General features: G+C 44.5%; 1 protein-coding gene and 1 long non-coding RNA gene across 6 annotated transcripts in view; one reads left to right on the forward strand and one right to left on the reverse strand.

Moving 5' to 3' along the window:
• The window catches only part of LOC143987652 (uncharacterized), a 186,219-nt gene extending 183,509 nt beyond the window's left edge, over positions 1-2,710 (forward strand). For both annotated transcript variants that reach the window (XR_013276679.1, XR_013276680.1), the window contains exons 3-5: positions 1,612-1,767; positions 2,066-2,199; positions 2,342-2,710. This is a non-coding gene — a long non-coding RNA (uncharacterized LOC143987652). The remainder of the gene's footprint in view (positions 1-1,611; positions 1,768-2,065; positions 2,200-2,341) is intronic.
• Positions 2,711-3,402: 692 nt separating this feature from the next.
• NUP133 (nucleoporin 133) overlaps positions 3,403-24,843 on the reverse strand; it is a 951,293-nt gene continuing 929,852 nt past the window's right edge. For all 4 annotated transcript variants that reach the window (XM_077486543.1, XM_077486541.1, XM_077486544.1 and 1 more), the window contains 2 exons: positions 7,538-7,626; positions 3,403-3,611 (listed from right to left, as the gene is read on the reverse strand). In XM_077486543.1, the coding sequence (XP_077342669.1) occupies positions 3,475-3,611; positions 7,538-7,626 (226 nt within the window). In that variant the 3' untranslated portion in view covers positions 3,403-3,474. The remainder of the gene's footprint in view (positions 3,612-7,537; positions 7,627-24,843) is intronic.

Genomic DNA, 24,843 nt, shown 5'->3' on the forward strand with positions numbered 1-24,843 from the left:
AAGCTAGTGCAAAATTATGTGCACTCCTGTGACCCAGAAGAGCAGTATGGTCCTGCACTTCCACCTGCAGGGGGAATGTGCCACTGGCGGGCCACTTCTGCTGTGCTTATTCACAGCAGAAGCAATCTGCAGGTGTCAGACACTCAATGTCCTCCGAGACATACCGTATATACTCGAGTATAAGCCGAGATTTTCAGCCTCTTTTTTGAGGCTGAAAGTGCCCCCCTCGGCTTATACTCGAGTCACCGCTGTCTGACTGCCCGAACAGCGTGTCGAGCAGACAGACAGCGGCCATTCTACCTTTCAAAAGCCGCGCCTCCGCCTCCGCCTGTGATAGGCGGAACACTCAATTTCCCAGCAGTCAGTGTTCCGCCTATCACGGACATCGGCTCATCCTCGGATGAGCCGATGTCCGTGATAGGCGGAACACTGACTGCTGGGAAATTGAGTGTTCCGCCTATCACAGGCGGAGGCGCGGCTTTTGAACAGGGGAATGGCCGCCAGGGCGCCGACGAAGAGCGGCGATCCTGGCATGGGACGACACGGAGGCTCGGGACGGGACGACACGGAGGCTCGGGACGGGACGACACGGAGGCTCGGGACGGGACCGGACGGAGGCTCGGGACACAGGTAGGCTGGACACACAAGGCTGCACGGACACACACACACACACACACACACACACACACAGGGATGGATGGATGGACACACACACACACACAGGGATGGATGGATGGATGGACACACACACACACACAGGGATGGATGGATGGATGGACACACACACACACACACACACACACACACACAGGGATGGATGGATGGACGCACACACACACACACAGGGATGGATGGACACACACACAGGGATGGATGGATGGACACACACACAGGGATGGATGGATGGACACACACACAGGGATGGACGGACACACAGGGATGGACGGACACAGAGGGATGGACGGACACACACAGGGATGGACAGGCATATCTCACCCTCGGCTTATACACGAGTCAATAGGTTTCCCAGTTTTTTGGGGGTAAATTGGGGGCCTCGGCTTATACTCGGGTCGGCCTATACTCGAGTATATACGGTACTGATCGTCGATAAACACCACAGAACAGGGATCTGCTTATATTAGCAAGGCCGATATCTGCTTTTATGGGGGGGGGGGGGGCATGGTGGTGGTGAGAGAAGCACAATGAACCCCTTCCCAGACAGTGTCATTAGTACAGTGACAGCTCATATTTTTATCACCTAACACTGTATTCGTGTCACTGGTTCTTGCAAAGTCTCAGTGACCGATTGTCTGCCTCAATATTGCAGTCCCCCAAGTTGCTGATCGCCGCCATTACTAGAATTAAAAAAAATATATATATATATATATATATGCAAATATTGTATCCAAGAATAGGAAAAAAGGGGGGGGCAGGGGATTTTTATACGGTACACTGTATAAAGAAACAGAGATTTCTTATAAAAGAATTCATAGCTTTAATATTTATCTGTTTGGTAAATATATTTTCTTAGTTGAACTTTATACTGTTATAACATCTTTTCTTACCCATACATACCTATACCTATTCATCCTTTCTCTCATTTGCTTGTAGGTTCAGCAAGCCTAGAGTGGCAGCATAGCACTGCACTCTGTAACTTACAAAACACTACAATGAATCAATTGATTCTTTTTTTGTGATCTGTTGCATCTGTACTGCATCAATATTATCACATGGAACTAATTCTTTCATCTTTGACTTTAACTGCAGGTAAAAATAATTTTTATTCCTTTTACTCTCTTTAACAGTATACTAGTTATATATCCCCAACAGTTACCTCTTACAACCTCTATACTAATTAGGCGTAATTAAAATCAATTGTTCCACTCCTCTGATAATCAGTATCTCTTGTTCTAATATGGAGGCATGTTCTTCAGCCCCAATTCCCTCTTATAATTGAGGGATTGATATCGTTTACCCTTTCTGTTACAAAGTAACATTTTTCAATGTCTGTGCTGGATTTGTAAACTCGGTACTTATCTCTGGATTCTGTTTTTGATCTTTGTAGCGCTTGTCTACCTCCATCTATGCCCTGCATGGGGCTGGGTTGTTTTTAGCACTTGATCCTGTCACCTAATTCCTGCCACCTATTTCACCATCTATTGGCTTGTGGGTTGCGATGCCGGGAATGACTATACCTGGGTAAGCATTGTACCTCTTTGGACTGAGCGCATTGAGACCAATTTCATATTTAATGTTCTGAAATTTATGTGTATCTAACTGTACGGCATAAATGTACTTTCTGTATTCTCAAACCTTTTCTTTGTGTTTATGTTCATGTTAGTTGCATACTCCCCTGAAGAAGCAAAAACGCGAAACATGTCGGGAGGAAATACGATCATTCTCAGCAACTAACATTTTCAGGATCCCCTATGCTTTATGTCATGTAATGTTTTGTATAAAGAGTGTATTTGCTATTTTTGCTATTTTGGTCCTTACAAAATATTTTTAATATATTTCTAAATATTAAAGCTATGAATTCTTTTATAAGAAATCTCTGTTTCTTTATACAGTGTACCGTATAAAAATCCCCTGCCCCCCCCTTTTTTCCTATTCTTGGATACAATATTTGCAGAATTATTAGGGGATGAGGTACCTTTAACAGTAATGTGTCTCTGGGATAGTGTGGACCAACTTATTTCTCTCATATATATATATATATATATATATATATATATTATATACACACACACACATGCATACACACACACCATAGTTTGTAGAAGCTATAACGTTTGCGTAAACCAATCAATATACGCTTATTGGGATTTTTTTTTTACTAAAAACATTGGCCTAAATTTATAATGAAATTTGATTTAATTTTTTTAAATATTTTTTTTTCTAAATTATTTTCTTTGTTTATAGGCCAAAAAATAAGAAAATGCAGTGGTGATCAAATACCACCAAAAAACCCCCCAAAAACTATTTGTTGGGAAAACATGCATACGTTTTATTTGGGTATAGCATTGCATGACTGCGTAATTGTCAGTAACACAGTGCCGTATAGGAAAGTATGGCCTGGTCATGGAAGGGGGTAAATCTGCCGAAGGTCAAGTGGTTAAACAGTCTCTCTCACTTTAAAACTTGCTTTAACTGAAATCATTGAAATCATGTGCAGATAGAAGGCCCACATTGATCTGCATATTGTTGAAAGAAAATACAATATTACTACATTGCATTTCTTAGTTACGCTTTTTAACAGTGTTTCCAACATGGTTGAGAATCTCTGTTTGTATACCCTGTGTATTTTAAGTTTTTTGGACATAAATTGCACACGCAAAGTATATAACTTATTAATTAATGTGACTTGCAACTATTAGAATGGAAAATAAAACCCACTACACAAACAAGCCAAATTTTATTTTTATTAGCACATATCAGTATTTGGAAACAAAATAGTAGGTATTTACAAGTCAATTATGCATGTTCTTTTAAAAAATGTTCATAGTTTGCTTTTATAACAAACTCAAAACATCGATTTGACTTCAAACTGCCAAGTTCATCCGACTGAAGAAGAGCATTTACATCGGGTAAGTAAGTCTTAAGGTCTTTGCCTGTAGATACACAGGGAAAAAAATCATTAGGATCATACATTCATGTACATTATCCATGTTTTATCCTTTTACAGAGAAATACTAGTCGATGCTGACAAAAATACATTCAGCTCCTAATTTCATCTTGTGAGCTGATAAGCAGCTGCATTTGCTGGACTTAAATCAGAAGGAATGGTGTTAGGCTCCCACTTAGATGTTTTTTTGCTAAATTACAGAACACCACCTTCTCCCCACAACATTGGAGGTGGGGGACTATAGTCTAAGGGAAGAACAGGGAGGGCTGAATTGAGTCCTTGAAAGAACATGTTGTTTTTTGGTATTTATCAAACATTTGGCATTATGGTGTTATTTTTGACCAAATGCATATGACACAGCTAGGATGCAGTGACATCATCACACATGTTGGTTTCACCTGTGCACCAAGTTTGGCAGTTTTTTTCTTGCGAATTTACAGTATTGTGTTTGCCGATATGGCACAATCCTGTGAGATATGGTTTTGGATGTGAAACTGAGCAGCTGTTAATTCCAGTCCTGGGATCAAGATACATATCCTGCCCTTATATCATATTAGGGGCTCATTGCCTTCTGGTAATAGTGGATTTTCATATACAACCATGGTTTGAACTTTTCTTGCAATTCTTAATTTTCACATTTTGGATTTATGAACCGATATTGTTTGTACACTGTGATGCCCATGGAATTTGTGGCCTAAAATAATTTTCACAGTCATGTTTCACTATATTATTGGCACTATGTTCTCACATTTGCACATGTTTTATTTTCATGATTTATTTCAGTATTGACAATTTGTATTTGCTTTGTTCTCAATGCACTATATTAGAGATGATGCATGTTTTCAAACTAGTTTATTCAAATATAAAAGGTATAGTCCCACACAAAGTACATAACATGCTTTTTTATTAGTATATTTAACAGGCCAAAAGACAACAAATAAGTGATGTTTGTTGAAAAGGCCAAATGGGAGCAAATAAGAGTGGCTTGTTAGCGTTTACATATAGTACATTCTAACACTAACAGTACTCAAAAAATAATAAAAAGTGCAAGTTAAAAAGGCACAAGCCCATCTATGAAAAATGTGTCTCTTTGTTATTATCAGGGAACAGAATAATAAAAAAAAATCCTACCAGTATCCCCCTTAACAGTTTACGTTATTATAAAGGCATTCCCTTTGTCATGCAATTCAACTAAGAGTGGGCATACTCCATCTACATCTATTTTTTTTTTAGGATAAAATTGTATATATGATTTGATGTTTATACTGTTCGCAGCATTGACTATAAGCAATACCCCAATATCTCTGGCACAAGAAAAACATGCCTGGGGGAGTTCATGTGACCTGAGATTCAATTATTGCTATGCAGATGTTTGTTTTGTCCACTACTATTGAAGAGACTCTTGACACTGGATATCGCCCATAGAATCCTTCCTTCAGATTGGCAAAATAGCATATACTGTACTTGTGTCTCCAACGTATCTGCTCACTATGTAATTGCTAAAGTTTGAATGACCCCAGGAAAAGATCACATTACGGCTGAGAGCATCTATGAACACTTCTACAAAGTCCTAAAAAGAGCAGGTGCTCTGCTACCTGTAATGGTCATCATACATTTTACAAACTGACCATACAATTTTTCTATGATTATCTTTAGACTTACCAAAACTATGTAATATGAGGATTTAGCTAAAGCGCCCATACAATCTGCATCCAATAAGGCTTGCCCTGGCCCTACACTGTTGTTGGTAGATCAAAGAAAATTGTACAATCAAAATGTATTGTGTGTGGTGAGATGAACAGAAGCTCTTCTAATCTGCTGATATAGGGAGCCCAATCATCCCATCTGGTAAATACAAAAATAAAGTACTTTATTTTGATCGAGTGGGGAAGGGTTAGAATTTTTGCCAGGTTTTTTTGGTTGCTCTTTGTGAAGTTACATAGTTAGTAAGGTTGAATAAAGACACCAGTCCATCCAGTTCAACCTGAGCGTCTACAATTGTCCCTATCCCTGTACACACTCATCAGTCCCTGCCCTCAAGGAGCCCACAATCCAAGGTCCCCATTCATATACTAGGGCCAATTTTGGAAAGAATCCAATTAACCTACCTGCATGTCTTTGGAGTGTGGGAGGAGACCGGAGTGCCCGTAGAAAACACACGCAGGCACAGGGAGAACATGCAAACTCCAGGCAGGTAGTGTTGTGGTTGGGATTCGAACCAGCGATCCTTTTTACTGCTAGGCCAGAGTGCTAACCACTACACCACTGTGCCGCCCACAAAGGGGTGTAACCATTGGGGACATCCTCTCTCGCATTCTATGTGATCAACTAGACAGGATGTGTGCAAAATCATTTCAGTAGGGAGGATAATATAAAATTTTTATAAAGTAGGTTATCCACACCAGAGAGATCTCATTTTATGTTTAGTCACTTGGGTAGAAAATTTGTAGAAATCTTCTCAATGGGGACAGAGATGGCAAAAGTAAAAAAAAAAAAAGTTATAAACCTCTCTCACTGAAACCAAAAACATGTTTAAAGAGGGAGTCCGCCGGAAGTCCGCGTTTTTTTTTTTTTTAAAAAGCCAGCAGCTACAAATACTGCAGCTGCTGACTTTTAAAATAGTGACACTTACCTGTCCAGCGCGCCCACGATGTCGGCATCCGAAGCCGATCTCTCGATCGTCTCTCGGGTGCTGCCGCCGCCATCTTGGGTATGGGAATCAGGAAGTGGAGCCTTTCGGCTTAATTTCCCGGTTCCCTACTGCGCATCCGCGAGTCGCGCTGTGCAATAAGGATGGACCCGCTGCCTCTGCGATCTGTGTGTTTCCCAGCAGGCAGCGGGGGACTTTCGGAAAGGGGTGTAATCTACGCCCCTTTCCGCAGAGAGCTATCCCGGAAGTGGGTGCAGATACCTGTACTGTACAGGTACCTGCACCCCCCTCCCCCCTGAAAGGTGTCAATTGTGGCGCCAGAGGGGGGGGAGGATTCCAATGAGCGGAAGGTCCACTTTAGGGTGGACCTCCGCTTTAAGCTCAAGTTGGGCTTTAGGTCACATTTACAAATGCCCATATAACCATTCTGGGGAAATTTAGTCTATTGACTTTACTACACTGTAAATGTAAAACCATATGCTGTACATATTTTTATACGTATTTAACTTCCTTTGAACTATTTTTTGGAATAATGCATTGCCCAAAGCCTTTAGTCACTATTGTCAATCGCCTGCTTTTATGTATCCTAATGGCCTCTCTGTAGAATGAATACAGAATTTTTCTGCACATGCACAGAAGAGGCTAGGCATTGAGAATTTAGAAGGAATCAAGACAACTAACAGGATACCTTTTCATACAAATACATGGTACAGCAGGCACATACCATTAATATGAAATGTTGGGTTTACATATTCTTTAACATATACCGTATTTTTCGGACCATAAAACACACTTTTTTCACCCAAAAATATAGGGAAAATATCTCTGCGTCTTATAGTTAGAATATACCGCCCCCCACAGCCGCCGCCATGCTAGTACTAGAAGACAGACATCCAGGGCCCCCGTGAGCGCTGGCCGATCTCCCGGCTGAGCCTGACACTTGCTGAGAAAAGAGAGCAGCCCGAGGAATGGCACAGATCAGGCTGCATTTATGGCAACAGTCGGGCTGCATTTCCTTGACACAGGTCAGGCTGCATTTCATGGGCACTAGTAAATATTTTAGTACATCATTTGGTTCGGAATATTTTTTTACTTGTTTTCCTCTTCTAAAACCTAAGTGCGTTTTATGGAGCGAAAAATATGGTAGTTAACAATGATCTATCAAAACTTTATAACATTTCATGGAATAAGAATACATGTTCTTGTATGCATAAGCATCTACAATGCAAATTAGATAATGTGAAAAAAATGCTTTTTTATACCTTCATTCAATAACTTTTGAAGTACTTTAACAAAAACAGAGTTTTTTGAGGCTTCTATTGGGTCATCTTTTCCACCTAAAGTAGACCACCTGTAATTAAGCATATGAAATAGTTAATAATTATTTTAACAACCAAAGAAATGTTTGATAACAACTAGAGAGCATACAATTTATAACTGGCTATAGGGAAACTAAAGTCCAAACACTAAATTGTATAAGAATCAAGATCAATAAACAATTTACCAGTTATATTAGTCTGATATCAGGGCTACAAACAATAACAAAACATAATTTTATAGATATTTGAGAGGCTCTTGTTACTCCGGGAGTCCTCAGTTTTGTAGCAAGTAATGTACAACAACACAGGACAGAAGGGAAGGTGGCCTGTGTCCTTCACTGTACTCCAAGATATGCAATTTAAAATCAAGTTAAAATTCCTTTTATCTTAAATCACACAGTACACAGGCTTGAAATGTATAAAACAAGCTATACAACAATGGCAACTCTCCAATTTTTTAATTAGCATTTGAAGTAAAGTGCACATGAAGTAAGGGCATAACAGTACAAATAGATGATTTCCCTGCACACTTAAAAACCCAAATTGACACTAACAATTCACATTAAAAACAGCTTTTATTTGAACACATCTTTAAGTGGAAATCTTAAACTTAAAAGTCTCCAAGTTGGAGCACAGCAGTGGCATACAGTAGGTGCCGCCGATATTGTGTTTCCAGTGCGACAGTATCGCGCTGGTTCCCGGCAACAGGCTCCTCTAACCAGCGCGATACCGTTGCGCTGGCTGCAATAGGAAAATGCCATTTTCCTATAGCAGCCAGAGCGAGGCGATAATGTCGCCTCACTCATGAAGCCTGCATGCCTTCTCGGGGGCATACCAGGCCCTTAGGTCCGGTAGAGATTTTAAGGGGAATCCCCTTCGCCGAAAAAAACGGCGTGGGGTCCCCCCAAAAATCCATACCAGACCCCTATTGAGCACGCAGCCCGGCTGGCCACGAAAGGGAGTGGGGACGAGCGAGCCACCCCCTCCTGAGCCATACCAGGCCGCGTGCCCTCAACATGGGGGGTGCCTTGGGGAAGGGGGGGCCGCGCGGCCCCCCCACCACAAAGCACCTTGTCCCCATGTTGATGAGGACAAGGGCCTCTTCTCGACAACCCTGGCCGTTGGTTGTCGGGGTCTGCGGGCTTATCGGAATCCGGGAGCCCCCTTTAATAAGGGGGCCCCCGGATCCCGGCCCCCCACCCTATGTGAATGAGTATGGGGTACAATGTACCCCTAACTATTCACCTGTGAACAAAAGTAAAAAAAAAAAAAAAACACACAAGGGTTAAAATAGTTTATAGCACAGCTCCGGGGGTCTTTCGTCTTCGGGGGTCTTCTCGCCGGACTCTTCCGCCATCTTCTGCTAGCTCTTTTGCTAGTGGAGGAGCCCGACTTTCTTCTTCGTCGCCGCCACCCTCTTCTTCCGACTTTGGGGGTCTTGTCCCCCTCTTCGGTTCTTCTTGCCGGGCCACCGCTTCTTCTTCTAGCTCTTTTACTAGCGGTGGCCCGGTCTTCTGTCGCCGCCGCCTTCCGTTCTTCTTCTTCTGGAGATGTTGACTCGACACTGTCTCCGGCCGCAATGCCAGGGCCGCTCGCTTGTCCCCACCCCCTTTCCTGGCCGCCGGCTGCGTGCTCGGATAGGGGTCTGGTATGGATTTTTGGGGGGACCCCACGCCGCTTTTTTCGGCGAAGGGGATTCCCCTTAAAATCCCTACCGGACCTAAGGGCCTGGTATGCCTCCCCAGGGGGAACCCACGCCGTTTTTTTTACATTTGACATGGAGTTCTCCCTTAGGATTCATACCAAACACAGTGCCTGGTATTGGCGGGAATCCAATTCGGATCCCCGCACCAGTGTCAACCCGGCCAGTGATGCTTATCGGGAAAGGAAAATAAACATTTTTCCTTTCCCGATGCGAGCCAGCTCGTAGGGTGTCGCTTCTAGCGGCGAGACTGACACAATATCGCGGTCACCTACTGTACCTTCCCTTAATTTATCCACTGCTATAGATATATAAAAAACAAAAAAAAAATGATATACACACACACACACACACATAGCGGGTAGGATCGAACAGGTCACCATTTTTCTAGGTACATATATTTCCAAAGGTGCTATTGATATGAAATATTCCCCACATGTGGGTACCAACCCATGCAATCCATACAAAGAAACCAAAACAAATACATTCAGAAATTAAGTTAACATTCAGAAGTTTAGATATCCTTCTGTAACCAATGTCATCAGTATAATAAGGTTGCAAAGGTCTTAACCACTACAATACAGGGCACTTTCGCCCCCTTCCTTCCCAGCCCAATTTTCAGCTTTCAGCGCTCTAGCGCTTTCAGTGACAATTGCGCGGTCATGCTACACTGTACCCAAATGAAATTGTTATCATTTTGTTCGCACAAATAGAGCTTTATTTTGGTGTTATTTATTCACGACTCCGTTTTTTTTTTGCGATATAAGCGCAAAAATAGCGGAAATTTGGAAAAAAAACAATATTTTCTTTTTTCTATTTGAAAAGAAATCCAATAAAATCAAATTTTGTCATAAATTTAAGCCAAAATGTATTCTGCTACATGTTTTTGGTAAAAAAAATTCCGTTAAGTGTATAATAATTGGTTTGTGTGATCACGGACATATGTACGCAAATGATCATGTACATATGTGTGCAGGTGATCACGTACATATGTGTGCAGATAATCATTGGGACATGTGATTTTAGTGGGACATATGTGGGGGACATGTTTTTATTATTAGGGACATGTGTTTTTATTATTTGGGGACATGTATGTTTTGGGGACATGTGTGTTTTGGGGACATGTGTGGGGACTGTGTTTGTACTGTGTGGTGTGTTGTGTGTTTACACTACACTGATGATCAGTGAGTAAAAAGCTGTAAAAAGCAGCCTATACTCACTGATCATCAGCCGGCTGCAGCGTTCTGCTCTCCTCTCCTCAGCGGTGACTTCCGTGTGAGGAGAGGAGAGCCGATTGCCTAGCAACCGGCTGTTTGTTTACATCACATGACGGCCGTGATTGGACACCGCCGTCATGTGATCAGGAGGGCCAATCACAGAGCCCTCCTGCCGATCTGAGATGTGCCGTGTCCGGGTGACACGAGCACATCGGGATCGCGCCGCTGCGTGGGCACGCGCGCGATCCCGCTACTCCTGAATGACGTTCCTGAACGTCCTATCAGGAGTAGACGGCTCCCACCCGGCCGTATATATGCATTGGCCGGGTGGGAAGTGGTTAAGTAACCTATTTGCTTTCACCCATCATGAGATGTTTCTTGTGTGACACCTTGGTAATGAGACCATCAGTTGAGACTGAACCAGCCGATTTTAATTTCCACTTACAAGGCACAGGATTGCTTTTGTAATTACTGATAGATTTCAGCTGGTGTCTTGGCTTTCTTTATGCGTTCAATACTTTATCCCTGTGTAATTATTTGGTTTGTTTGCATATATGAATTGCCAGGGATGTTACCGATAAGTGATAAAAATTTCATGTCAACAGCACCTTTATATTTTTCTATTTACCTAGCAAAATGGTGACGTGTTCAATACTTATTTTACCCGCTGTGTGTATATTGTGGCATGGGGGATTGTTCAGCTCAGTGGTAGATTAGTTTTCATGTAGTGAGTCCACATCAGAGAGTCATTTATAGTTAAGGGCCTGGTAGCCCACGTTTATTAAATGATAAAAACGAAACAAAAGTCCACTCAGGAATCCCACGCAGGGGTTTAAACATCATTCAGACAAAACTGAAAATACAAGTCCACCTGGCTACTCTTCAACAGCACTGCTGCTACAGGTACTGGTCCCTCAAACCACCAGCTCTTCCAGGCCCACGGTCTTGGATGCACACAGCTTTGGGCTTCTTCAACTGCTCCAACACCACCTTCATTCCACCTTCTGCTCTCCCCAGCCCCTCGTTATATGGGCTGTGTGCAGTTGGGCACACACACTGCTTGCTATTCTCAAGAACCAGACGCAGGGTTGGAAATCCTGTCCCACCCATGACTCTAAGGGATCTCCAAACTACAGACTACCATCCAAAACTAGCAAAACCTGGAGAAAACAGACTTGGAGACTTTCACATTTAATAGGTAAGACTGTAGAGAAGCCAGTGAGACTTCCACATAACCTGAGGACTCAGAGTGGGGGTAGGGTTACAGGGGTATGCCCAGGGCACACCTCAGAAGCTTTGCTAGTGTCCGCTCATCTGATGGTACCAAGATCCATGAATATCAAGCCTGTGTCCCGTACTATACAATAAAGATAATAGTGTTGTGCTTGAATGTCTGAAGCACCAACTGTGCTTCACATTGTGTGTACCAGTGCTCTGGGCTCACATTACTAAACTTCCTATATCCGATTGCACTCACAGTATACAATATTGCATAAATGTTACTTAGTGGCATGCATTTTATTTTATTTTATTATTTTTATTTTTTAATAATTTTTATTAGGAAAATAGAGAAAATACAAAGACATATGTTAAGGCACAATCATTAAAGACAAGATACATATCCAGGTCATACCCTGGGGTGACAGAGAACCATAAAACATAGAACGTTCAAAGACAGTGAGATTATGTAAACCCTAGGCAATAATGACCAGACTGGATAAATCAGCTACTGTTTTGGACCTTAAATAGTGCAGGCAGTAAAAATAAAAACCAGCACCCCGGGGGCCAAATGCCTAACTGCAACTTAGAAAGCAATATCTTGACAGAAATAAGGGGGAAAGAAAGAACAGGGAGGGACATGGATGGGGGGGAGTTCAATGGTGATGTCCATGAGAGGGGTCCTGGCGTGGGAGAGAATTGAGGAGAGTTTTGAGGAGAGTCTTAGGGGGGAGGGTGTCGGCCTCTGTGTAAAAGTCTCACATTGGTATCAGAGATGGAGCGGATCCTTGTAGATAAAAGAGAGTTGATCCAATTCGCGTTGGTCCTGTATAGACATGGTTGCGGTTATGAACAGCTGCCACCTGGCAAGGAAGTCAGCTTTTTGTTTAACATGGGAGAAGTCTGTCGTGAGCCTCTCTGCGTGTAAGAGAGATAGAAGGTCTTTGCAGAGTTGGGAGGCTCGAGGGCCAGAGGGCAGGAGCCAGAATCGTAGTATGAGACGGCGGGCCAACAGTAAGCACAACAGGGTCCAGTCCACTGTAGCTCGCGTAGGATGAGATCCTAAAGAGGGTCTAGTGCCTGCAGAGGTGGACCAAGGTAACAGGATGGGATCCCAATAACCAAAGATTAGGAGAAGAGGTTCTTTAGGTAGTTTCATCAAGGTTACGTCAAAAATGAAGGCCAAGACCTGGTCCCAAAAGGTAGATATAACAGGACAAGACCATAAACGATGAGTGAGGGGTGGCTTCGGGTGATGACAATGAGGGCAGGAAGCCCCATCGCATTTGGACTTGGAGGAGAGAAAAGGAATGTAGGCCCTGTGGGCAATCTTAAGCTGGGTTTCCCTCCAGGTTTCATTAGGCGTCAGATTGAGGACTTTGTTTAGACCGAGCAAAATTTTATGAACAAGATCCGTGTCCGGGAAGGCAGATGACCAGTTTGCAATAGAGGTAGAGGATGCAGGTGGCTGTGATCGTTGCAGAAGCGGCTTATAGATATCCGAGATTTTAAAGCATTCGTTGCGTATCAGCTGATCCAGGAAGCTTGGTTGAAATCGACGGGAGTCCTCCTTACAAGTGTGGGTAATGTAGCTGATGCATTGTTGAGAATGGAAGAAATGAGAGGTGGGAATTAGGAATGAGTCCATCACTTTCTGAAAGGGGAGCGGTTTGCCAATATGCGGGTCACATAGGGAGGAAAGAAGGGACAGGCCCCGTGCTGACCAGTCCGAGAAGGCCTTACAGTGGAGTGTAAGTCCGGCCAATTTTCTGGATTCTCTCCACGCTATTGCCGTGTCTCTGAAGACAAGATTGTGTTGGTGGGGGAGGGGTACCGATTTGCAGCGGCAGTGTAACAGGGCAGACAATGAGAAAGGGTGAGCCATAGCGGGTTCCAAATCAAAGTTAGAGTATCTGGATGAGTGTGTGATCCAATCTAGGCTCGTTCTGAGTAAACAGGCTAGATTATACAACCTAATATTAGGTAGACTTATACCCCCGTCGCCCCTGGGAAGGTGTAGTTTTTTGAAAGCAATACGTGGTCTTTTGCCGTGCCATAAAAATTTTTAAATAGCAGATTCCAAAGAGGTAACATCTTTGTGTTTGAGCAAAAGAGGGAGAGTTTGCATAGGATATAAAAGTCTGGCAAAACTGACCATTTTTACAAGGTGGCACCTTCCCAGGAGTGAGAGGGGCAGATCCATCCAGTTGGTCAATTCTTGGGATATCTTAGTTAACAAAGGGGGATAGTTTAGCTGATACAAAGAAGAAGGCAGTTTACCAATTTTGATTCCTAGGTAGGTGATGTATGAGGGAGCTACAGAGAATAGGGAGTCACTAACCCAGGAAGGAGTAGAGAGAGAGCCAATGGGTAAAATTTCACTCTTAGAATAATTAATGCGTAGCCCTGAGCACATCCTAAACTCATCGAAAGTATTTTTAATGGTGTAAATGTCAAGGGAGGGGTTAGAGGTGAAAATAAGGATATCGTCTGCGAACAGGGATGTGCGGAGTTCCACTCCTCCAATTTTTATGCCCTGGAGGGGACCCGAATGGGATAGGTATCTGGAGAGGGGTTCCAAGGCTATGTTAAAAAGAAGAGGGGATAGGGGGCAGCCCTGCCTGGTACCTTTGTGTAGGGGGAAATTTGGTGAGAGGAGGCCTGCCGCTACCAGACAGGCGGTGGGAGAGGAGTACATCGAGGTTATAAGGTGACTGAATGGGCCTGAGAAACCTAATTTAGAGAGGGTCATGGATAGCCAGTCAAAACTGACGTTGTCGAAGGCTTTCTCAGCGTCTAAGGTAATGATGGCATAGGAACCATTAGGGTCCTGTTTGGCACATTCAAGAGCGAGTAAAACTTTACGGATGTTTAGAGTGGCTGTCCGACCTTTAACAAATCCCGATTGGGCTGGGTGGATTAGATGGGGGAGAATATCAGCTAGCCTCGTGGCGACAATTTTTGAGAGGATTTTCACATCTAGATTAAGGAGGGAGATAGGTCTGTATGAACCGGGTTGTAGCGGATCCTTTCCTTTTTTAGAGAGAAGCTTAATTACCGCTTGATTCCCAGAGGGAAGGTAGGGACCCCCCGCCCAAATAGAGGAGTAAACTGAGAGGAGTGTGGGCGCTGTAATGTGAATGAGGTTTTTGTAAAAGTCGCTAGTGAAGCCGTCAGGGCCTGGCGCCTTATGTGAGTGCAGATGACGAATGGTAGATTCAATTTCAGATAGAGTGATGGGGGCGTTTAGGGTCTCTAATTGCTGTGCTGATAAGGTGGGAAGTGTCACTTTGTCCAAAAAGGCCTGAGCCTTTTCTCGTACTATGGGGTCTGGTGCATAGAGATCAGTGTAATATTTCAACATAGTCTCATTTATGGCTTGAGGAGAAGAGTGTGTCTGTCCCGTGTGGTTACGGAGGGAGGTGATGTGAGTGGGGCGATGGCCCCCTTTACACAGCCTAGAGAGGAGTTTTCCGGCTTTATTTTCATACTTGTGAAGGGTAGCATCCAAGTAAGCCTTTTTCGACCGTTCAAGAGTGTCAGCCCAAGTATCAAAAGCTGACTTGGCTGATACCCACTCATCATGATGTATGGTGGAATTGGAAGATGAGAGCTGCCGTTGGGTAGCATGTAGTCTGGCACTGGCTGATTTGTAATGCTTGAGTGCGTTGCGTTTAAAGGACGTGGCATAACAGATAATGCGACCTCTAAGGTACGCTTTCCCTGCATCCCAAAAAAGATTCGGGTCAGCCGCATGTATGGCGTTTGCGGAGGAGTATTCCACCCAGGCCTTATCCATGAATGTTATAAAATCTGAGTTATTAGCTAAAAAAGCTGGAAAGCGCCAAAGGTTGGGATGCGGGGGAAGATCCAGTCTGTCTAGGGAAATTGCCACTGGTGCATGGTCAGAAACCGCTATGTCATGAATTTCAGATTCGGATACCAAGGTTACGAGATCATCCGAACCAAAAAAGTGGTCAAGTCTGGCCAGGGACTTATGAAGGTTGGAATAGAACGTGAATTCTCTGTCTGTAGGGTGACTGAGACGCCAAAGGTCCGTCATGTGTAGGGAGTCCATGGTGGAGGCAAAGATAGTAGGGATCATTATGGTGGCATCCTGCGGTTGTTTTTTTGGGGAGGATCTATCAATCGAGGAGTGCATAACGTCATTAAAGTCACCCCCTACTAGATGAGGCAAGTGGGTGAATTGGAGTAACCACGATGAAAGTGCAGAATAGAATTGCTTAGAGGGGTTATTAGGGGCATAAACGTTGGAGATAAACATTTCCTTAGTGCCTATCCGTACCGCGGCGGTGAAAAAACGACCCATGTTATCCGAGAGGGTGGATAGAATTGTGCAGGGAAGGTTTTTGTGAATTAAGAGCAATACCCCGGCTTTCCGACCCACTGACTCGGCTCCATGTACTGATCCCACCCACATTTTTTGCATGCGTGGAAAATCGGATGTATGTAGGTGGGTCTCCTGTAATAAGGCAATGTCTGCTTTGAGTCTTTTAAGATGACGAAGGATCTTCACTCTCTTTTGGGGAGAGCGGAGACCCTTTACATTCCAGGAGACTACTCTAAGAGGGGCGGAATCTGTGGGTGTGAATGGCAGGATATGAGATATAGATGGGCGAGGATAGTTAAAATGCCTAGGCCGAGCTCAATGGTGATACAGGGCATAAGGTGTTGACCAGGGAACCGTGACTGGTAGAGGGGAGAACCCAAGAGGTCACAGGGAAAGAACCAGGGGAGGGCAGGAAAAAAAGGGGCTTGGGGGGTAAACAATAATAAAAGAATAATAACCGAACAAATAAACAGCAGCATGTACTTCTCTTTTTTCCGCATGAGTTCACTGTGCATAGGGGAGGGAGCTCTCCAGCAGAGCCCCGCGGAAACAGGGGTTGAACGCGGGCAGTGCCGTAATACCGCTTGAGGCCCGCCGGACTAGGGTATGTGTCACAGCGTAACGCCTAGACGGTAGAGGGGTGGTATATTACACAGTGGAGTCATGCCAAGACCTAAACCAAGTGGAGGAACAAAGTAAAAGCCAGTAAGGCAATAAAAGCTTAAACAGTAACTTAATAAATGGTGCAAAGATTAAAGTACAAGCGCTACATGATAGAAACCTGAACATTTGTCCAAGGACTCGGGCGTACAACCGAAAAGGAGAAGGTCATTTGTTGAAAGCTCGCGGCGTCCGTAGTCCAGAACCTTCGGGACTGGCAGAGTAACAGCTCCCGGTGTTAAGTAGCATAAAACTGAGTAACCGGAATGAAGGGGAGATGAGGCGAAGTACCCAAGAGCATGGGGGAGCGAACAACTGCTACTCAGCACATCATGGCTTGCAAACCGGGTAGAAGGGGGGGACAAAGAAAAAGACATCAAACCGTGGTGGGGATGAAGAAAGGTCTTCAGCGAGGAATGTTGCGATGCCGATGATCCGGATCCGAAGCTCGGAAGCGTTTAGGGGAATCCTTTCTGGGGCTCCTCTGGTCCAGGGCACGAAGAGTTGAGGCAGATTTGGAAGGAGTAGCCGGAGAAGGATCTGAGCGAAGAGAGCGTAAAAATGTTTCCGCTTCAGAGGGGTCCTGGAAGGAAAGTTGTTCCCCTCTGGGGGACTTGAGACGAAGCACGGTGGGGAATGCCAGGGAGAACTTAATTTGTAGTTTAAACAGTTCCGAGCAGATCGGTTGGAAGGCTTTCCGTTTTTTTGATACTTCGATAGAATAGTCCGCGAAAATTAGAATCTTGACCCCGTCGACCTGCACTGAGGAAGACTGCCGGAATGCTTGCAGGACAGCAGCTTTATCCGCGTAGTTCAGATATTTGGAAATGATGGGACGGGGAGTTTTGCGGTCCGCATTAAAGGATCCTATGCGGTGGGCCCTTTCAACTATGAAGGGGCCTGTGAGACCGAGGGCTTCCGGGATGCGTTTCGCGCAAAAGTCACTCAAATTGGCATTGGGGAGCGACTCAGGGACACCAACGAAACGCAGATTGGAGCGTCTGGATCTGTTCTCTAAGTCATCCAACTTTTGGAAGACATACTGAAGCGCTTTTTCCTGAGACCGCTCAGTGGCTTGGGATTGATAGAGATCATCCTCCACCTCAGAGATTCTATGTTCAAGGCCATCAAGTCTGGTAGCATGCTCTGTGATTTGGGCCTTGATTTGTTGCATCCCAGCCTGTATGGCTTTCTCCACAGAAGCTGTGATCATGGGAGACAGCAGGGCCGCCACGGCTTGTGCTATGCGGTTTGTGTGTCCATCATCCCCCGGGGGTGGCTGGTGTGTATCCCCATTATGGTTGTGAGGGGGTTTTGCAGTATGCCCACTGGGGGGTGGTGGTCCTGAGGTAGCTGGGGGTGTTGGGGTGGCGACCCCGCTTACCTCCATGTCTGTGTCCGGGTGATCTGCAGCAGAGGCCTGAGAAGCTGGAGCGGAGTGAGCCGGAGCCGAGTAGGCCAAAGCCGGGGGCTCAATTTGCGGCCGATCAGCGGGCGCCGCCGCGGCCGCGCACGAGCGGGCTCCCGTTTTTTCGACGAATCGATCCATAGGAGCGGGGATCGTGGGGGAACACCCGGAGCCGGAGTGGAGCACTGGGGCCGCTGTGCCAGGATTTTTAGGCCGGTTTGTGGGGCTCTGCAGCGGGAGCTAGGCGGGAGCGCAGCTAGCTCATGCGGCGCCGGAACCGGAAGTGCATTTTATTTTGATCTTTTTAAATACACTTAAATGAGATATAATGTATTTACACACATATACCCTAGTAGTTCCACATGATTTGGGTAAGGCCAGTTCTTTATCAAAACCCAATTTCGGCATGATCGTTTATTTTTGTATGCTATAGGGTTTGGTGTGGATATCTGGGATTTTAAAGGGGTGTTTTTATTCATTTTAGGGTGCTTCAGGAGAAGAGTGTTACATTTCTATATGTGTAGCTTCAAAGAGCTTTGCATAGCAGTGTTCTAAGGCTTCAGCAGTTCGACACACCCCCTGAACAATGCTCCAATCAATATCGCTGCTCAGGATAATCAGTCCACTACAGCATTCCAGTAGCAGTCCAGTGTGTTGCCAGAGCACAATATTTTAAACCTAGTTACAGCAAATAACTGTGCCCACATTAATAACCATTTTTGCAGCCTGACTTCTTTGAGAGTAATAATATAAAAAGCTTAAACTGAGGCCAAATCTAGAGCTCTAGACGTATCTCTGCCGAGTGATGTGCTTAATCTTCTTCGCAGCAATTTCCCTTTTCAATGGTCCTCATCCTCTATCCCATATCTTGGTGTTCATCTCACGAAAGATCCGTTGCATTTGTTCCAATATAACTATCTCCCGCTAATTAGGAAGCTGACTAGTCTCCTATCTTCCTGGCAGCCACTGTGCGTATCGTGGTTAGGTCGCATAGTGGCAGTCAAAATGACACTGCTGCCTAAACTACTATATCTATACCGAGTCCTCCCGATCCGTGTCCCGCTATATTTTCACCGACTGGTTCAAGGTAAAGTTTTCAAATACATCTGGGGAACAATTAGGCCTAGAGTCACTAAAGCCACCATGTACCGCCACAAATCATTGGGTGGTTTAGGAGTACCTAATTTTAGACACTATTACTGTGCAGCTCAAATTGCACAACTCACCCTGTACCACGCTAAAACGGAGATACCGATATGGGTCAGCCTCGAGGCTATAGACGCCTCTCCGATAAATATATCTAATCTCTTGTGGCTCCCCCCTACACTGAGAAGCAGACTTAGTAATCCGATCACAGCCCACTCCCTCAGAGTCTGGGACGAGACCCACAAATCTTTCCGGCTTAAATCTCGTCATCTACCATTACTCTCTATTATCGGCCACCCATCATTTATCCCTGCCTTTTCTGAACCTGGATTATTTACGGCCTGGTCTGGGGCAGGGCTCGACCGAGTTGGCACCCTTATGCGCAATGGCAAAGTCAGGTCCTTCCCTACACTCCAGGCCCAATCGCACTTACCTAATGGCGAATGTTTTCCTTACCTACAGATCGCCCATTTCCTCAACTCAATCCCTAAACCTGTTAGTCCCCATGATACTAACTCTTTTTACGAGCAAATATGCGAAACAGACCCACATACACCAGGCATTATCTCCCAACTGTACACTCAATTCTCCTCCCCCCTTACAACACTCCCATCTTATACTAGGGGTTGGTCCGCAGACTTTGGACTAGACCTCGGAGAAGACACATGGAACACAATCTGGACTAACACAAATAAAGCAACACAGAATGTTATAGCCTCTGAGGCTAATTATAAAGTCCTTATGCGCTGGTACTTGGTCTCAGCCAGGATTGCCAAGTTTGTTCCGGGATATCCCGCTACATGCTTCAGGGGCTGTAACACAGCGGGCACACATTTCCACATATGGTGGTCTTGCCCAGTAGCACAGCGTTTTTGGACAACTGCCTTCCAGATAGCATCGACCCTTACGGGGCACTCTATTTTACCAGACCCTTCGCTGGCCCTTCTCAACTCTACTCCCCATAACTACACTCGTAGTCAATTGGCTTTATTTCTGCAACTTACCACAGCAGCTAAACAAACTATTGCCAAGGTGTGGAAAACGCCCACGCTCCCGGTGGTGGAAATGAAGAATAGGGTTACAAGGGCCATGATTCACTCTATATCAGAGGCGAAACTCCTCGATCGTATGCCCCAATTCTATAAAATATGGCAGCCCTGGATACAACACTTTCTACCCCCAGATCCCGACCCTTATCTATTCGAGCCCTAAGTTATTTGCAAAATTGGGATGGCCTCAGACGTATGAAGGCCTGGGTCTGTGCGGACCGGTTGACCGACTCTTCTTCTTTTCTTTTCTCCTGCTCTCTCTCCCCTTTCCCTTTATTCTATTTTCCGACTTGTATTTCTGTCTTCTTCTAGCTGTTCTCTCCTTCTCCACCCCTCTCCTTATATGGAAATCTTTTTGTACATGCAGTACCATTACTCCTCTATTTAAAAAGCTTAAACTGGACTTTAATCCAGATATTTCACATTAATGAAAACGTAGTTCACACTCTCCCATGGGTTTGAATAAGTTCTTATACATGTGGGTATACCAGAAGATAACATTTTAATCTCATTTTTAAGTCACATAAGAAAATATATGCAACTGAATAACATCTGACAGCCAAATGGAAACAAATCCTGCTCAATTACAAGTTTCTTGTAGGCTTTTGTCTCAACTAACACTATTTCATGTCTAAGGATAATAAACAAGCAGAGAGACAGCTGTTCAACTGATGTCCCTCACTGAAGCTAACTTGGGCATGGAGGAAGTAGACCGAAAAGACTTGATTATTATTCTTCATACATTATTGATCACAGACTCATACCTTTAGCTGATGGCCGCTTGCAAGTTTTTGAAGACAGGTGTGTCTCCAATTAGGATTAAGGGCTCTTAGCAGGAAAGTCACACGTTTTTAGATATATTAAGAATGTGCTATGATTACTCAAAAAAGGCATTAAATATACTGTTTTAAATACAGGCTAAACAAGATTTCCAGGTACAATAATAAATCTCCCACGATGTGGCTTTTCTTGCCCTTCAGAAGAAAGTAATGAGACTCAGAGACCCCTCTGTTCCTTTGGATCAGGGTTTCAACAGCCCTCGTTTACAAGCTAGTGGCTGTGAAGACAGGTGAAATAGAGGGCCTTGAGACTGGGAAAAGCAAGGGTTCTTCTGTAAAAAGTCTGCAGATTTTTTCGTAACAAGATGTGAAAGAGTTCAGGGAAGAGTTCACTGCAGAGTTCAGGGATGCACTATGACCAGGGGTGCCAAACTCCATTTCATTGCAGGGCTGCATCAATATTATGATTGCCCTCAAAGGGCCACTTGTATCTTTAATACTATATACATTTATCCATGGCTTTTTTTCTTCAGTGAATAGGTGCATTAACTCAAACCCCCTACTGTACCACTTCAAACAATGGGTGTGACCAAATTGCACTACAAGTGGGAGGATCTTCATCTTGAATGGGCAATAAATACCAGGAGTGCCTCATGTGCAGAGTTCAGGGGTGCCTTATGTACAGAGTGCAGAGTTCACTGGTGCCTTATGTACAGAGTGCAGAGTTCACTGGTGCCTTATGTACAGAGTGCAGAGTTCACGGGTGCCTTATGTACAGAGTGCAAAGTTCAGGGGTGCCTTATGTACAGAGTGCAAAGTTCAGGGGTGCCTTATGTACAGAGTGCAGAGTTCAGGGGTGCCTTATGTACAGAGTGCAGAGTTCAGGGGTGCACTACGTGCAGAGCTCAGGGGTGCACTACGTACACAGTGCAGAGCTCAGGGGTGCACTACGTACACAGTGCAGAGTTCAGGGGTGCACTATGTACAAAGTGCAGGGTCCAGGGGTGCACTACAGAGTGCAGGGTCTATGGGTGTGCTTTCAAAGGCTGTCCACATCTCAATTCCACCCTCCTTTTGGCTCTGACCTCTGCTCCACTCTCCCATCATCCCCACCTCTGCCCTCATCAAAGGGCATAGGTAAAGGCTGGGAAAGTCCCTGCTTTCTCTATGCTGATAAACGCTAGCCAGTCATGAGATTGGACGATGGATATTTATTCATATTTTAACCATATTTCTCATAGAGAACATAACTGAAATTTGTTAGTAAGAAAAACCTGCATCTGAGATGTATCTAAAGTTAGACCAAGATATTTGAGGCAAATGAAGAGCTGTAGAAAAGTTCTTTGAAGTCTACTACCTAACGAAGGGCATCAGGCAGTTGAATTTACCTTTGTATATTTTCTGTCAGGCCTGAAGTGTATCTTCAGAAGTACATCATCTAGATCATAAGTGTCAAATTCAATTTATTCACGGGCCGCATTAGCATTATGGTTACCCGCAAAGGGCTGGTTGTACCTGAACTCTTTAAGACTACATCAATTTATCCAGGGCATTTTTTTTCTCAGAAAATAGGTGCAGAAACGCAACCACGCTCTTCCCACATCGAAGGGTGGGTGTGGCCAAATAGCACAATAAAGAAGCAATAAATACCAGGAGTGTGCCAATGTGTGGGATTCAGGCATGTGATATGTACAAAGTGCAGAGTTCAGGGATGCGCTATATACAAAGTGCAGGGCTCAGTTACATACCTAGTACAGGGTTTAGTGCTATGCACAGTGTGCAGGATTCAGCTCTCTTTCACAGGCTGTCCATATTTTACTTACTTCTCTACTCGACTCTGACCTCTGCACAAACCTGCCTTCAACCCCCCCCCCCCCCCCCAACCAAACTTCCTCACATTTCACCTACCCGGCCCAGCTCTAGTACCTCTGAGCAGTGTGGGCGGATCCCCTTCACTCTCACTTGTAGGGAGATCATCGGTCAGCATCTGTGCACAGATGGGGATCACAGTGCAGCTTACCATACCATGTGATATCCCATCTCACACTGCACCTGCATCAGCAGCTCCCTTGTCCTCACTGCGAGTACAGAGTATGAGAGCCACCGAGAGGAAAACTGTCCTTGTAAACACGGTTATGGGCCACCTTCAGGTGTATACGGAATACAGGAAGTTGACTACCCTATATAACCCCTCCTCCTTCCAGGAGTACCTCGGTTTTTTTAGCCAAGCAAAAAAAAAAAAGAGGGGTGGGACCTCTGTGTCCCATGATGTACTCCAAGAAAAGGATTTTACAGGTAAGCTGTTATAAAAATCCTATTTTCTTTATCATACATTATGGGACACAGAGCCTTAAAGCGGTGTTCCACCTGCAATTTTTTTTTCTTTTTTTTCAAGTCAGCAGCTACAAACACTGCTGATTTTTAATAAGGGCACTTACCTGTCCAGCAAGCCTGCAATATTGGCCCCCTGAGGCCAATCCGTCCATCGGATCGGGTGGCAGCGCCACCATCTTAACGAAGGGAAACAGGCAGTGGAGCCTTTCAGCTTCAATGTCCATTTCCTACTGCGCATGCGTGAGTCGTGCAGCGTTTTGTGAATGGCCCTGTTGTTTTCTGGGATACACACATATCCCAGAATACAACGGGGCAGCTCACCGAAGAGGAGGAAGCGCCATGGAATAGGAAAAGGCACATTAGGAAGACTGCCTAGCAACAGGGGTTTCTCTTAAGTTACATTTTTTTTTTTTTTACAATTTTTTTTAAATATTTTTTGAGAATGTTAATGTTTTTTATTTTAGGGTGACCCTCCTCTTTAAGTAATTACTTAATGGGAAGTCCCATAGCAATGCCACTTGAGGGGAGGGAGACACAACCCATAGGGCACCCCCAGACCTGAGGACTTATACTGCTGCCTGCAGCACACTGCGCCCAAAGGCAACATACTCATCCCTCCTTACATCCACCTGATACAATTTTGCGGATGTATGCACTGAAGACAAAGTTGCAGCCTTGCAGATCTGAGCCATGGAGGCCTGGTAACGCACTGCCCAAGAAGCACTAACCACTCTGTAGAGTGTGCCTTGACTTGAAAATGGGGAATCTTACCCCTTAAATCATAAGTTTGAATTATAAGTTGCCAAATCCACTTAGCGACAGTGGATTTCGATACTGCCTGTCCTTTCTCAGGACCTTCTGGAAAAATAAATACGACATCAGTCTTACAAATCTGAGCAGTTGACTTTAGATTTTCACTGCTCTCACCACATCAAGACAATGTAGTGACTTTTCTAACCTGGAACATGGTTTTGGAAAAAAACTACGGCAAGACAATATCTTGGTTCAGATAAAAGCCTGAAGCCACTTTTGGCAAAAAGCCTGGACGAGGGCGTAACACCACTCTGTCCTCATGAATAATCAAATATGGCTCTTTACAAGAGAGAGCAGCCAATTCTGAAACCCTTCTTGCTGAGGATATAGCAACCAAAAATATCAGCTTCCTTGTCAAAAGGACTAATGGAATATGCAGTATAGGTTCAAATGGCTGTTTTTGTAACACTGAAAAAAATAAATTCAAGTCCCAAGGGCACAAGGGTGATTTAGCTGGCGGATTAATCTGCATCACCCCTTGCATAAAACCCTGGACTAAAGAATGCGTAGAAAGTGGTATTTGAAATAAAAATCGATAAGGCTGAGACTTGGCCCTTAATAGTACTCAGGGC

Source organism: Lithobates pipiens, unplaced genomic scaffold, assembly GCF_037356315.1.
Source record: "Lithobates pipiens isolate NorthernLeopardFrog02 unplaced genomic scaffold, aLitPip1_a1.2 Scaffold_18, whole genome shotgun sequence".
NCBI classification, from domain to species: domain Eukaryota; kingdom Metazoa; phylum Chordata; class Amphibia; order Anura; family Ranidae; genus Lithobates; species Lithobates pipiens.